The 15662-nt window shown below is 42.0% G+C and overlaps 2 protein-coding genes across 6 annotated transcripts in view; one reads left to right on the forward strand and one right to left on the reverse strand.

Moving 5' to 3' along the window:
• Nucleotides 1-1282: 1282 nt before the first annotated feature.
• The window catches only part of LOC135091884 (anaphase-promoting complex subunit 2-like), a 74968-nt gene continuing 60588 nt past the window's right edge, over nucleotides 1283-15662 (reverse strand). The window contains exons 1-16 of one of the 4 annotated variants that reach the window (XM_063989941.1): nucleotides 12120-12259; nucleotides 11496-11640; nucleotides 11136-11251; nucleotides 10858-11013; nucleotides 10506-10696; nucleotides 9388-9499; nucleotides 8353-8491; nucleotides 7236-7419; nucleotides 6782-6882; nucleotides 6480-6604; nucleotides 5942-6129; nucleotides 4747-4918; nucleotides 4281-4566; nucleotides 3512-3688; nucleotides 2965-3147; nucleotides 1283-2454 (exon numbers count right to left, since the gene is read on the reverse strand). In XM_063989941.1, coding sequence (XP_063846011.1) covers nucleotides 2257-2454; nucleotides 2965-3147; nucleotides 3512-3688; nucleotides 4281-4566; nucleotides 4747-4918; nucleotides 5942-6129; nucleotides 6480-6604; nucleotides 6782-6882; nucleotides 7236-7419; nucleotides 8353-8491; nucleotides 9388-9499; nucleotides 10506-10696; nucleotides 10858-11013; nucleotides 11136-11251; nucleotides 11496-11582 — 2415 coding nt within the window. In that variant the 5' untranslated portion in view covers nucleotides 11583-11640; nucleotides 12120-12259 and the 3' untranslated portion in view covers nucleotides 1283-2256. Of the gene's footprint in view, nucleotides 2455-2964; nucleotides 3148-3511; nucleotides 3689-4280; nucleotides 4567-4746; nucleotides 4919-5941; nucleotides 6130-6479; nucleotides 6605-6781; nucleotides 6883-7235; nucleotides 7420-8352; nucleotides 8492-9387; nucleotides 9500-10505; nucleotides 10697-10857; nucleotides 11014-11135; nucleotides 11252-11495; nucleotides 11641-12119; nucleotides 12260-15662 lie in introns of those variants that run through there. The other 3 variants (XM_063989942.1, XM_063989940.1, XM_063989943.1) reach the window with 3 other exon arrangements.
• On the forward strand, nucleotides 12150-15643 carry LOC135091887 (DNA repair protein RAD51 homolog 4-like). Of its 2 annotated transcripts, none has more exons than XM_063989945.1 (6): nucleotides 12150-12365; nucleotides 12758-12876; nucleotides 13247-13457; nucleotides 13809-14034; nucleotides 14523-14682; nucleotides 15151-15643. In XM_063989945.1, the coding sequence occupies exons 1-6, from the start codon at nucleotides 12150-12152 to the stop codon at nucleotides 15374-15376; spliced, it is 1158 nt and encodes a 385-aa protein (XP_063846015.1). In that variant the 3' UTR covers nucleotides 15377-15643. The 2 variants fall into 2 exon arrangements, with proteins under 2 accessions (XP_063846015.1, XP_063846017.1); XM_063989947.1 differs by having other exon boundaries at nucleotides 12150-12290.

Raw genomic sequence — 15662 nt, forward strand, 5'->3', positions numbered from 1 at the left:
TGGTTGTATGACAGTCAAGAACAAGACAATTTAATTGTGGCCTGAGCTGAGCAGCAGTGCCATCACAGGCAGCAATAAGATGCTATGCAGACACTGAGCAACACTGCATTCCCTTGATTCCTGTTGCTTTGAGTGCAACAAAGAGTGGCACTGAGAGTGGCACCGATGCCTTGGCACCACCCAACCAGTGTGATACGCCCGCCTTGCCAGCCAGCTGAGTGACGGTCTGGGCTGCTCCTTGGCAACAATGTCACCACCAAACACTCACTCCTATCATGACAGTAAAGCCACACCACATTCTGGCATCACACAGAAACCAGACAATCACTTAAGCTCTATAATTAATTTGCAATTTGGCTTCTCTTCCCACCAAAACAAGAATAACAATGAACATTTCCTTACCAATAGACAGCTCAGCATTCCTTACTGCCAAACATAAAGGCTTCTGCATAACCCAATCAACAACAAATGTACAGAGGAACACTTCAACATCACACACAGGAATAAAACAGTCACTTAAACTCCTTAATTAATTTGCAATCTGGACAGGAATAACGCTGAACATTTTATCACCAATAGACAGCCTGGCATTCCTTACTACAACTCCCAAACACTGAGGCTTCTGCAGTCCCTAGACCACAACAAATGTACAAAGTGTAACCAAGAACAACTCTAGAGGGAATGCCTTGGAGTGGCCCGCCTGCACCACCGTCGCTGGCCAGTCAGTGTGACGCAGCAGCCATCCTCTAGTCACTCAGGACTCTAAGGTTTTATGTACTTATCTGGAGAGAAATGTCTATTGATGTTTTTTACAGTTTTGTAATTGTACCTAAGTGTTTTAAAAGCTACTACATATGTATGTTGAATATGATGTTATTCTTTCAGGTGTTGCTTGTTTCAATTCACTTCCTCTGTGTTGATTAATGTGAAGCAGTATGGGAGCTTTCTTCTTTTATTATGTAAGACCAAGAGCAACAAAGAGAGAGAGAGAGAGAGAGAGAGAGAGAGAGAGAGAGAGAGAGAGAGAGAGAGAGAGAGAGAGAGAGAGAGAGAGAGAGAGAGAGAGAGAGAGAGAGAGAGAGAGAGAGAGAGAGAGAGAGAGAGAGAGAGAGAGAGAGAGAGAGAGAGAGAGAGAGAGAGAGAGAGAGAGAAAAGGCCCACTGAAATGCCAGTCCCAAAGGAAAGGTAAAAAGGTCAAACGAGTGATGTTAAGGTAAAGGATGAGTTTGGAAATATATGAAAACAAACAAGGCAAATATATAACAATAAATCATATCAGTAATTGTTCTGAGAGGTTAGTATTTATTCATACAAAAATTATATTAATATCTACATCTGTATCTGTATTTACAAACAGGAAATACCCCAAACCAACCATTACTACAATGAACTATGGTTAGAAGGCAAATATTTATAAAAACTAAAGAAATAACCCAAACCAACCATTACTACAATGAACAATGGTTAGAAGACAAATATTTATAAAAACTAATGTAGAAATTCTTATTCAGTACAAATTACATAACCCAATTACTGTGCATGGCCAATTATAATAGTGCAACATCCCAAACCAAAGACCAATGTGCTGTAACATCATAACACTCACCAATAACATCACTGTGTAGCCAGTTACTTTCCCTCTTGGGGGACTCTTCACATACACTTCTTTAAATCTTGTTTGTCTTGGTTTGATAAAATGCACATGTCAGAGGATTTACTATTCAAGTGATTCATGTTTCTCATTATTTTCTTGTACAGTAGTAATATTATCAATCTGGATTTACCACATATTTCCATGGTGGCAAATAATTTAACTAATGTACAGTGCCCATCACCAAAGTCTGGTGTCCACACTCACATTTCTCATCATTAAATGGTCTTTTCTTCATATAGATAACAGTCAATTTCCAAAGTACATGGGAACAGATGTAAGCTTTTTCACACAATACAGAGTTCACCAAATGACTTAATGCTTGCTTCTTCAACAGACTGGTCTCTGCACCAACTTATTGATGCTTAGATTACTAAACTATGATTGTCCTCTTCAATGTGAAGAAATCGGGAGCCATTCAGGAACCATTCATGCACCTCCTTGTATGAAATTACCAAGAAATGTCATTATGCTCATACAAGTCCTCAACTATTAGTTCTTGAGCAGCTTGTAGAGTCCACTGGTGTAGACAAGACTGCAAAATATAGTCTCTCAAAACAAGGTCAAATATTTGCTGCCCACTTAAGAACTACAGGAGATTCAGCTTAATTCTTGGGAAGCTTGTAGAGTCCGTTGGTGAAGATGAGGTGGTGTTGGCGCACTTTTCGATCCAGAAAGTCCCTTAGCTCCTGTGGACTACACTCCACTGAGCCCTGGACAAACATTTTGAGCATGGCGTGAATGCGCTCCAGGGGCAGAGAGTCCAGGTTGGTGAGCATACCCACAATGTATGACCAAAACACCTGAGGAATGAAGGAAGAACATAACAGTTTGGGAAGGTTATGTCTGTATGAAAAGAACATAACAGTGTTTGCTATGGAAATGTTAACATGAATAAGTCACTGTCTTCTGCAGCGAGCGTACATAATGACATCATTACTAATACTTAATCATGAAATAGTCTTGCTGAATGATGCAAATTAACACAAAAACACACTAGAGCTAAAAACTTGTGACTATTAGCAATGGTGAAAACAGAACAGACTTGTAATAATACACTTCAATATAAAAATACCTATAAAAACACAAAAAATATACAATATTATATTATATTATATTATTATATTTCAACAATATGGCTTATGACCGTTAAAACTTCTGATGACAGCTAAGAAAAAAAATTATTAGCCACAGTTATTCCGAATCATGGACGGTGTTTGCCTTACATTTAAATAATCACAAATTCACTAGTCCAAGTTATTCTGAATCATGGAGGGTGTCTACCTTGAGTACAAACAGACACCAGTACCAACCTGCAGCTCTTCCTCTCTCTGGTCCTGAGCTGAGGCCATGACACTCTCTGCCTCATCCTCCTCAATGGCTGGGGGGGCGATGTCAGGGGAGGCCGCCCCTGCTGCTGCCGCCAAGCCCTCATCCCCATCCCCTTCCCCCTCCACCAACAGAAACACATCCGATTCCACCTCCTGCAACACTCCCTTTGGATGGAAATGCATGAAATTGTTAACTCTCTGACTGTTATGGGTTATTTTATTTATCTATCTATGTACCAGGCTGGCAATCCTTCACAGGGTGGCCCAGACAAAGCACCACATTCTCATATGCACATCACTCACACTCTTAGCACCGTCGGCTACCCTTGGCAGTGACCTGAGTCTGCCAGGAGATAAAGAGAGAGTGTGAGCAAGAGAGAGAGAAAGCACACAAGACCAGAACAGTTTCCAACCTCCCTGCCATCCTTGTCAGTCACCTGCATCTGCCAGAAGGTAAAGAGGGAGAGAGTAAGCAAGAGAAACCATACTTAGCAATACCCAAACAGTTCCCAGCCTCCCTGCCACTCACCTGTGTCTGCCAGAAGGTAATCTTTCGCCTCAGGACAGTCTTGGGTACTTGAGTGACGCTGCTCAGCTCGTCAATGGTCCAACGTTTTCTGTCCTGGAAGTGGAAGATGATTGTGGCCTGGGTTGGTGTGACACTGACCGAGAGAGTGCGATGTTTTAGCTCGACTTCCAACTGTACCTGTGTGAGAGAGTAGTGTTAGTAGTTAGTAGTAGTTGTGTGGAAAGAAGGAAAAAAGAAGGGGAATGGAGTGTTAGTGGCTGTGTAATTGCATGGTGGGGAATAGTGTTAGTGGGAGTGTTTTATTGTGTATTTGAGAGGAGGATAGGGTGTTGGTGGCAGGGTTCTTTCTTGTGTCTTGCATGGAAGGTTGTCAAAGGATGTGTTTTTCATTTTATGTGTGGGGGGAAAAAAAAAAATGGGGGGAAGACAAAAGGAGAAAATAGTGTTAGTGGAAAGATTTTTACTTGTGCCTTTGCATGGAAGGTTGTTAGATAATAAGATTTTATTGACTTTTCTCTTTTTTTTAATGAAGGAAACTGGCTTAGTATACATATAATGGGAAAAAAAAGCCATAAGAATATTTCAATCCATATACCAAAACTGGAAAAAATGTAGGATGATAGGTTTGGTTCCACAAAACTAGATGTGTACACCTGCTTCTCCTGTAAAAATTTCTATGATAAAAAGACAATCACACACACACACACACACACACACACACACACACACACACACACACACACACACACACACACACACACAGACAAACCTGGCCAAGATGGTGCTTCCAGTTAAGAGTCCTGTTCCCTTTAAGTTCCTGGAAAGCTTCAGTGTAAGTTTCCAGTTCCTTCAGCACCTCCTCTGGCAACTGCAGTCGCTCCTCCTTGAATGACGGCCAGAACTGCGCAGACAGAATCATGCAAGACACCGGGAATTTCTGTTTCTCCCTCCGTGGGTTTTCGTCTGAGTTGATGGATTGGTTGATGCGTTTTGAGTCAGCCACATCCTTCACCATCACCTCACACTTATGTAGAAGTGCCAGCGTCTCCCCAAATCTGTCAGAAAGAGAGATGGGTGAATGGTGTGTTGGTATGTTAGCCCATATTCAGAAAGGCTTTAATTTCTCAACACAACAATTTTCTAAGGCAACTGAGATGGTTAACTAGGTTCTCAAGGGCACTTCTTCTGTTAGTAATGTGAACACCCTAAAGTTACTGAGACCAGAGAACACTCACCTCACTTTGAGATGCTCCAGGTATCGGATCTCCCTCTCTGTGTCGTAGCTGAACTGGGAGAGGATGCGGTCGGCCAGAATAGTGCGATACTCGGTAATAAACACGTCCTTGCTCCCGTAAATGTTGACCAGCATGGAAATGATGTCTGCCGTGCGCTGTGACTTGGATTTCACTGTGGGGTGGCAAGAGGAAATGGTAATAGAAAGTATAAAATGACAACAAAAAAACATATGAAACTATACACGAGAAAAAAAAGAAAAATCACGAAAAATACACTTACAAGAACAACCTCAAAATAAAAACAAAAAAACACAGCACAAAAGAGTGTACTCAACATGAAAAAGAAGGAAAGAAACCACACACCAGGGTGGGTTTGAAATCCTTCATAGTTATTAAGATATAAAGTGTCGTAATGTGACATATACTTTTGGGAAACCTTGTATACACAATGACCGTGGATGCAATTAGGACAAAAGTAAATTTTATCATGACTTTACCAGCTGAATTTACCATGACTGAAGAAATGGCTGAGTTTTTGGTGACATGTGATAACTCTACAGAGTATTAGCAACACTCTGTTGCAATGGCCCTGTCAAGCATGCTACAAGCCCCACACAGGAAGTTACGCTCTCTCTCTCTCTCTCTCTCTCTCTCTCTCTCTCTCCCCTTGTGCACAGTTTTGAATGCTTCAATACGTGCACCTGCATGCCTCAGCCAGTTGACCATGGGAGGGAAAACACATGTCCATGGTGAAGACATGAATTGTCACATTCCATGAAGAGGGCGTGTCTCTAGCTGAGATATGGCAATGTCTATACACATATTCAAAAACACTGCATCCATAAGGGTAAAACGTGGTATGGATGGAGACTGGGAATCAAATTTGAAGAGGAAATTCTGGCCAGGGAAGAAGCATAAGATGTCCAGACACAAAGACGATCTGCTGCAAAGAATCATGATGGTGAGGCCTTTCATCACCACTGGGGAAATCAAGAATGAGAACCATGAATTGTTGAAAGACATCTGTACAATCTGTACAGATGTATCTGTACAATTCCACAATTACTGGAGGACCGCCTAGGATGCCATGCAGCACAAATACCAATGCTGATTACCCACAGGAAGGTTAAAAGATCAGCATTTGCAGGGAAATATAAAGACTGGACTACTAAGGATTGGGAACATGTGTGCTTACAGGTGTGGGCATGTACTGGATCAGGTGTCCAGGTGTCCCAGTGTTCCATACTATCTTCATCACTGTGGGAGTCATCCAGCACCAAGGGAGTGGCCACCATCAGCTCCTCAGACAGCTCAGAGCAACATTCGTCAGTCAAACTCGTCACTATGTAGCGCACTGTATCCTCTCGACCTCGCAAGTACTGCCTGTTGGGAAGGTATTGTTTAGAGTAAGGACCAGTTAATAATTGACTTTTTGTTACAATCTGGTGGAATTATGGGTCAATCAGGCCACAGGGAGTCTATGTCGAGCTTGTCACTGTGTAGTGCGCTGTGTCTAAGCTATGTCATAGAACTTCTATAGTGCCAACTTAATAAATCCAGTTAATAATTGGGTTTTTGTTACAATCAGATGGAATTATGGGTGATTCAGGCTACAGCGAGTCTATATCTGGCTTGTCACAATGTAATACACTGTGTCTGAGTTATACCACGTGACTTCTACTGTGGCAAATTAATAAATCATTCCTGTAATATCTTTCTCTCTCTCGTCCTACCTCACAGGCTCTGACACCAGTTCCAGCAGCACTCCCTTGGGATCCAGAACCCTTAGCGCCTTGATGGCAGAAATGTAGGCGTGAAGGACGTCAGTTGTGTTCACACCAGGGTGGAGAAGGCGAGTCTGTGGGTGGAGGCAGAGGAATCAAGTTCATTATTCTAGTGCATGTGAATTGGTGAAGGAAAAAGAGGTATTAGCATTGATGTCTTCTGAGCAACTTGTCCCCTCTAATAACAGATGACTAACTGAGAAATACTGAATGGTGGAATGTTAATCAAGTGACGACATAATCTAACAGACCTGAAAAGCAGAACGCAGGGATTCCACAAGACGGTCTCTGAGGTGTGTGCGGTCCAGACACTCCCTGATGTCTTCAAGAGCTGGCTGAGACTCAGGGTACTCTGGAGATTGAGAAAAGATTAGGTGGAGGTATGATACTGAAGTTAGATTTAAAATAGAGATATGATGATTTATTAAGGGTGACAAAAGCAAATTTCCTAAGATCAGTAATCAGCTAAGAATAAAAAATGAGTTAAAGCTTGAAAGAGTTAGATTTAAAAAAAGAGATAGGAAGGAATTGGTTTTCTGAGTGGTAGATGAATAGAATAGACTCAGAAATTGGGTTGTTAATGCCAAGTCATTAGGGAGCTCAAGATTTGATAGATTTATGGCTGAGGATGATATGTGGAAATAGGCAGGCATGTTTTATACAGGGACTGCCATATGCAAGTCCTGCCCCACCCCTCAGACTCACCAATGACAATGTTAAAGAGCTGGTCAATCCTGGTGGTGGTGTAGGTGTGGTATAGTGCTGTCATGTAGGTCTGGTGGAGGTTCTCAGCCACCATGTTCTGCACTGCTGATTCCGCAGATGACAGCTTCCCTCGACCACCACAGTACACCACCTCCAGCCACCCCACCACCACATTCTCCACCCACTGCAAAGAGTAAAGTGAAAATCTATCTAACTATATATCAAGCAATCCTACACGAGGCAATCCAAGCAAGACACCACACACACACACACACACACACACACACACACACACACACACACACACACACACACACAGGAGGAGGCAGTAGACACCTGCCGAAACGATAATTACTCCCAGTGAGGTCTAAAGCACTGTTCAGGGGGTGCTGTGAACTTATCATTAAACCCAGCTGTGACCTCACTGAACATTTCCCTTTGTGGCTCACAACACAAGGGGGCAGTAACAGCCTGCCCTCTAAAGACAACTCTCTTCCTCCACACAAAACTACAAGCACCTAATAACACACACACCCTTCAGTCAAAAATTTTAAAATCATCATGGCAAAGCCTACACCAGCCTCGGAGTCCCCATCTGGGGAAGGGAACAATAAATGTTCCCAGGTCGGACTACCTTTCTGTCGACGAGCCTAAGTGTCTTGACACCCCCCTCAAATTTTTCTTCATTAACTTCTGCAACATTTGCGGTCTAAGATCTAATTTTCAATCTGTAGAACACCACCTCTCCTCTTCTAAACCTCATCATCTTTTCCTCACTGAAACTCAGGTGTCTGAGGCAACTGACAGTAGCCCCTTTTCTGTTCCCTCCTACTTTCTCTATCCTCATTTTCGATCCAAAGCTGGATGCTGTGTTTAGCGATTTTGGTGAAACTTTTGCTGTTGCCTCGGACATATCAAAAGCTTTTGATAGAGTCTGGCACAAAGCTTTGATTTCCAAACTACCCTCCTACGGTTTCTATCCTTTTGTTGCCCTTGGCCAGTGTCCTTCCTACATAAAAAAAAAAAAAACACACACACACACACACACCATTCACACTCTTAGCCCTGTTGGTCCCTGGTGGAAAGGGACAGTCTTACGAGTAAAAACAGTACACACCTTTTCTAGCTGCGTGATGCGAGACTGATCATAGGAATCTCTGCAAGTGGAGGTGACGTGGGAGGTGATGGTAGAGAGAAGCTGAGAGGAAATCATGTCGCCTGCAAGCCTCTCTAACAAGTCCAGCTCCAGCAATTGTCTGTGGGAGGAGAGAGAACTGGGGTTAAAATTAAAGGTTACATCACTCCATGGCTTGTATAAGTTAAAACACACTTACATGGTGCTAAATGACAGCAAAGAAGTAGAATGTTCAAGGGGAAGAGAGAACTGCTGTTAAAAGTTTACATATTATATGGCTAGTATTAGTTACAGCTCACTTATTTGTGTAAGAGGTATGATTTAGAAACATAACGAATGCACGAATACTGGTAAGCTCGTTAAGCAAGTTGTAAAGCCTTGCTCTAACCCCAGACAGGAGATTGCTGTCTGCACTCATCAGCATTGGTCACAGATAACATTAACCGCACCTTAAACCATGTGGAGTGAATTTCAAGTGCATTACTACTGGACAATTACAAGTAGTGACATCACAGTTTCAGCTTCAGAGATTTCTATCCTTCATTTGAGCAGTGAGTCAAGCATCAGTGCTTAACCTGTTTAGATGTTACCTCCGTAACAGTCAGAGAGAGAGACAGCAGCACAAGTGTGTTGTGTGACTGCTCGGTGCCGAACTCTGTTATTCTGTGAAGAACTTAAGTTTTGTAATAAAGAAAATGAAAACAGACTTCTCATTGACCAATTGGCCACACACCTTCAGTTGTAGATACATCACAATAGAAATGCTAAGTAGTCTTCAAGTCCAGTGGTAAGCAGAGGAAAAAGGAACACTAATATGAAGAAAGTCTCAGTGCTGATCAACATCACAACAGCAAACCTAAATTTAATGCTAAATGATACAAAAGAAATACAATAAGAATGCTGAAATGAAAAGAAAGGATAGAGGAAGACAGGGAATGAAAATGATGGACAGAGGAGAAAGGAATCAATAGCCAGGATAGAAGAAGAGAGGGACAAAAACACACCAAGGTACCTTACCTGTTGACCTGAGTGAAGGTGTTGGTGATGGCCTGACAGTGACAGGCATCAGACGACGCCTCACAGCCCCCACACTGGATGGCCTCCTCAGTTGTCTCCTCAGACTCCTCTGCTGTGAGAAAGGCAAAGTGAAGTGAGTACAAGAATTTACTGTATAGTGCCAAATTTTAAAACTGCATCAAAATACTAGTAATATTAATATGGAAGGTAATACTAATGGGAATTATGTATAGTACAGTGGAACCTCAGTTACTGAACGCCTCCCTTTTTGAACAAAATTTTGAACTCATTGTTGCTTCGGTTGTGGTACCATAATTCAGTTCTAGAATAAAGTTATTTGATTTCAAATATTAAAAGACATAGCAAAAGCTGCCAATTATTACTAATTTAGTTTCTATAAATATTTACTTCATTTTTATATATTTGGAGGAGAGACACAGGGTGTAAGACAGAAATTCAAATTGAAATAAGGTAAATGTGATCCCGCTGAAAAAGCCTCTACACAAATAAACAGTTTTTGGTGCTCAGGAGTAATCCTGAGCCACCTGTGGCTCTCTCAATAACCTCCAATGCCATCACTACTCCACAACTGCATTTTTCCAGTAGCTTTTCCCAGTAGCAAGATGTCTAAGTGTTATGATCACCTTTGTTTAGGCGGTAAGTCGGTTGCTCCTCTCTGTATCCCTCTGTAAGGCTTCCCTCACTAGATCAGTGATAATGAGAATACCTGCACAATTTAAACAGTATCTTCTGATGAGTTCTGTGTCACTAAGGTCATTCACTACATCTTTTCTGGATAAATAATTTGTGAGCTGGAGATGCTGTGAAGCAGCCACCTTGGCTGTGGGAGCATCTGTCATAAGCTGCTAAGACAGGGTAGGCTGGTGTCTGGGAACAGATTAATCCATTTTACACTAATTCATATGGCAAAAATAGTTTTGTTTTTTAACATTTTGGATTTCAAACGATATTCAGGAACGCATTAAGTTCAAGAACTGAGGTTTCACTGTACTTCATATTTAAAAGAATAATGAAGTAAAAACTAAAAAGCCATAAATAAGAATATAACCAACCTACAACATTTCCCTATCCAACACAACTAAATGATTTTATCTCACCTTGACTTCCAATCTCAGTATGGTAGAAAACTTTAAAGGCTGCAGCATAGAATTTCTGGAAGAGGAGAGTGAAGGAGGCTGGCATTTGGCTGTGCAGTGTGGCTCTTAGGTGCAACTTGAAGTGCTCCATTAGACCCCCTGGCACATACTCCTCATACTTGGCACCTGTTCTCTCACACAGCATCTCGCACCTGTCAGAGAGGAAGAGAGAGAGTGAGAAAGAAGTGGTGGGATAAATTAAGGACATAACATGATAACATGAGGAAAAGAGAGAGAGAGAGAGAGAGAGAGAGAGAGAGAGAGAGAGAGAGAGAGAGAGAGAGAGAGAGAGAGAGAGAGAGAGAGCACCTACCTGTGTATCTGTGGCAGGAAAGCTGTGGCGCTGCTGTACAGTTCTCCCACAGCACTGGACACTCGAGACATCACTTCCACACTTCCCTCATCATCCTTGCTCTTGCTGGCATTGTAGGTTGTGAAGTGAGACCAGAAATTTGGGCTGATGGAGCGTCTTTTGGGTAGAAACAGTCATGGAAGCTTTAATGAGGTCTTTGTGTGTGTGTGTGTGTGTGTGTGTGTGTGTGTGTGTGTGTGTGTGTGTGTGTGTGTGTGTGAGAGCGCGCATACCAGTACCTGAGGGCGCCCCAGATGGCATCCAGGGCAAGGTCCAGCACAGTCTGGCCGGCACCATGTTGGTTCACAAGCCAGATCACCATGTCCAGGTCCTCTCCTGTCCCGCCTGCGTCTCCCTGCCGACAAACACATGACATAAATAACCATATGAAAGGCAGGGAGGTTCTTCTCTGTTGACAGAGTGTTGTGACCTGTCCCAGCCTCGATGCATTTACTTCTCTGCAAGAATACGAATTTTATGCCCAAGGGAAGGTTTGAGTTTGTTTACATGTACATAACTCAAGGAATTATTAAGTTTACAGGGAAAATAATTAGTCACACAGACGCAGGAGTATAGCCAAAGCACAGCACAAGCCTCACCTCGCAGAAATTTCCATCTAGACAAAAAGAGGAGCGAATTGTGTGCCACGGCAGCTTAAAGTCCCGCTGGGCCGCTGCCGCCGCCATGACTGTTTTGGTTAGCGACCCAGAGACCAAAGGATAAATTTTATCTCACTTTCTTACTCTGCAAAGAAAATAAATAAATAAATAAATAAATAAATAAATATATATATATATATATATATATATATATATATATATATATATATATATATATATATATATATATATATATATATATATATATATATATATATATATATATATATATATATATATATATATATATATATATATATATATATATATATATATATATATTTATTTATTTATCATAATGACGCCTTTTTATTTACATTTTTTCCCGCACAAACGTTAAACTCTCACAGGACTTCTCCATCCCAAGTCAACACGAACAGAGCAAGAACAAGGATCACTGTATCATCGCGGCCTTGATAACAGTAACAAGAACAAATAACAAATGTTTACCTGAGGGAGAACGCGAAACAAGAGCAACTGTTGGCCTGAAGAACAATATAGAACAGCAAGAACGAGAACAAATACCTGTCTGAAGGAAAACACGAAAGAAGAACGATTGTGTACCTGAATATCTAAGTGACGGAGAACAGAGAAATGCGTCTCGCGGCGGGGGCATGTCCTTCCCTAACAGGCGAGGTGGTGGCCAAGCTGGAAGCTCAGGGCGTGAGGGGCGTGAGGGACCTGATGCTCAGAGACTGCGAGGATTTAGCCAGGGAAGCTTCAGTCAGTTACAGGGTGGGTGGCGGCACTAGTGGAGACGTAGGGTTCAACGATGGCTGGGCCGCGTCCGGGAAGCTTCATATTGGATGGGTGTATGCGGATGGCAAAGTTAATGCTGGGTGGGTGGAAAGCGTGTCTCAAAATGGCTAAAGTTACTGCCGTAATGCCCTGACACAGCAACAGTTTGGTCATTTCAAACTGTATGCTGAAGTCTTTAGCCATACTCCATAAAACTGAAGGGTATTATGGAAATAACCAGATCCTACCGATTTTGAGACAATAAATATTTGTAGCCAAAATATGATGCTTTCTTTCAAACAAGTATTCAGTAAAATGAACAGTGACATTAGGGAACTGATTGAATATAAACCCAACCTAATTTGACCTTCAGATGAAAATGCTAATATCATCTCAGTATTATCCCTATCTATAACTTAACTGAACCCAATCAACTTAACCTAATTCTTCTGCTGCGGCCACAGGAGCTACGCAGCATCCGCCGAGTGGCCATCACCCACCACTCTGTGTTTGCTGTGTCAGGCCGGGAGTTGCTGCAGGAGGCCATCTGTACCACCCAAGTCTTTTCCACCGGCTGTAAAATGTGAGGCAGCTCAACACCAACTGAGAACAACTTGGCATCTTTGGCACCTTTGTCCTCCTCCTTCTTCTCCTCCTCTTCCAACTCATAGAATCTGTAGTCTCATGAGGGCAAGTAGGGATGTTGATGTCTGGTTTCCTTTGTGTTTCTTTGTATTCCTCTTTCTCAAATGTCATGTAAGGACAAATACTCTAAATTGATGCAAAATCTTTCCACAAAGACTCATCAAACCTTATCTATCTAATCATTGTCACCTCTTCACTCTGATCAGTACTCCTGCAACATTTAAGAATAAAAATTCCAAATATCCATATCCTTCCACAACCACAATCACTCGGCAATTCAGGCTTTATCAGGCATTTCTTTGCCTCAGGCTGGACAAGTTGCTAGAGGGCGGCCTGACAACAGGAGAGGTGATGGAGGTATGTGGAGCCTCTGGGGAGGGCAAGACCACTCTCTGCCTTCAGTTGGCTCTCCACGCTGCACTGGAACAAGGCCTATGTGTCCTCTTTGTTGATCCTGTGGGCGGCCTCAACCATCTCACAATGAATCCCTTAGTAGAAGCACTTCCCCATGACTCACAGGCAAGTTTTCCCTTCCCTCTGCATTGCCTTAGCCTGTGTGGTTGCTCTTATGCTTGTTATTAAGAACAAACATTTAAAAATCTGATATTCTAATCACTTGTACAGTCTTAATGGGAATTCTGGCTTCACTAGGAATGATTTTTTTCCTGCAATTAAAAGGCATTCTTCCTCCCCTCTGCATTGCCTTGGCCTGTATGGTTAGTTCTTATATTCATGGACTCTTATGGTTTTCTTCACTGGTATAAATGCTGTGTAGTACCCTGTGAGAGATTGCCAGCCTCGTATAACCTTTCAAAGCTCCCTAATGACTTGGCACTAATAACCTGATTGACATGAGCTTGTCTTTTACAGGTGGTGGACAATGCTCTGAGTCGCATCAAGGTGACAGGAGCATCAGATATATGGGAAGTGTTTGCTGCCCTAAGGATCGCCACTCAGCCTTTCATTCCTGTGAGGTGTGGCCGACTGGGTAAGGGAGGAGCTCAAGGTGGTAACCTGGCCAAGATTAAACTGGTGATTATTGATTCCTTGGCTTCTGTGATGCTGCCTCTCATCACCAAGGAAGACTCCAAGCAAGGTGACTGACCAGCATCGTCAAATATTTACATTTTAAACATCTTTGCATATGAAATGTCAAATTGTTGAAGGAGAGACCAACAGTGAAGCAGGATTCTGGAACTCTGCCTGTTTCTGTATTTCCCTTCCTATGACTTCAACTTGAAATTTTACTGTGGATAATCCTTTTGGTCCTTTTTTTCTTTAAGGAGTGGCACCTCAGCGGGCCTTTTCTCATAGTTAAATTTTGTTACCATTGGCCAGTGTTCCAGTTGCTTAAAAAGACTTGTTTGCTTTATAAAATGTTGAATATGTAGAGGGAAACTGACAATTAAACCACATTAGTGAAGGAAAGAGAAAATATATAGAATACAGCAAAGGGAAGGAATAAGTAAGGAAAGCAAACCAACAATAAGGACATGTTTGAGAGGGAGAGGGTGATAGAATAGAGCAAGGAACAGAGCAAGGAAGTCAAACAATGCATCTCTCCCTCTCTCTTTCGCTCTGTAGGTCTTGCAATTCTAAACCAGTTGGCGGTGAGACTCAAGACTGTGGCAAAGGAGCACCAGGTGGCGGTGGTGGTGGTAAACAATGCAGTGCAGGCAGGTAGTGGACACAACAACCTACAACACCACACTCCCAAGCCCAAGTGGATGCCAACACTGGGCAGGTGAGGCCTTGCGAGTGAAAAGATTGAGGGTGTTTACTCAGTTGTATCTTGCATTATAGTTAGTTACGCTCTTTCATAACCTTTCCATATACCACTTAACCTTGTTATTGAGGTGCTAATTTGATATATTTCTAATTCCCACATGTTCTGGCAAAAAAAAAAAAAAAACAGGTGGATTATTGTTAGTTATGCTCCCTCATAACTACTGTAGACCTTATCATTGAGGTGCTATAACTTCAATAAACTTCTAATCCCCACAAATTCTATTGAGAAACAGGTGCATTATAGTTAGTTACACTCCCTCATAACTATCATGCATAATTGTAACCTAATAATCATGATGCTAAACTCAACAAATTTCGGACTTCTTCAGGCTCAGGTGAGAAACAGGTATGTGGTAATTAGTTACACTCCGTCATATTTATACCTTGCACCATTATAACTTAATCAATCTCTAATCTCCATCAGGTTCTGGCGTTCCGTTCCACACATTCGCCTGTATGTCAAGAGAGTGAGAGGAACAGACCCTCCAGTGATAGTCAATGCAACTTCTGAGGATGAGTGTCTGGCCCCTAAGAGTCCACTGAAACTCAGTGTTGCAGTGTGGAAGGGGACAAGAATCAAGACTGGCAAGGCAGTAGTCACCCTTCCCTTGGCATCTCTAAGGCAGTCTAGTTCTGAAAGTTCCTCTTAATCCCTTTACTTTTAATAGCTGACTAAGCATGCCATGAAAATATCTCTTTCTCTCTCATTCATCTATATATTTGTCTAGTCTTCTTTTAAAGCTCCCTAATGACTTAGCACTAACAAATCTGCAGGTTACTGAGTCTGTTCCACTCATTCCTCCAGTGAGCTGTGATGTAAGTTAAAAGTTATAAGACAAGAATATTTATCTGATCTATTTACTGAAGTGTTTTGTTGGTAGATTTGATGTCAGAGTTTAATAAAGTTAAGGAATGTTTTATTTGTCTGATTATCTT

This window comes from Scylla paramamosain, chromosome 38 (genome assembly GCF_035594125.1).
Source record: "Scylla paramamosain isolate STU-SP2022 chromosome 38, ASM3559412v1, whole genome shotgun sequence".
Taxonomy (NCBI): domain Eukaryota; kingdom Metazoa; phylum Arthropoda; class Malacostraca; order Decapoda; family Portunidae; genus Scylla; species Scylla paramamosain.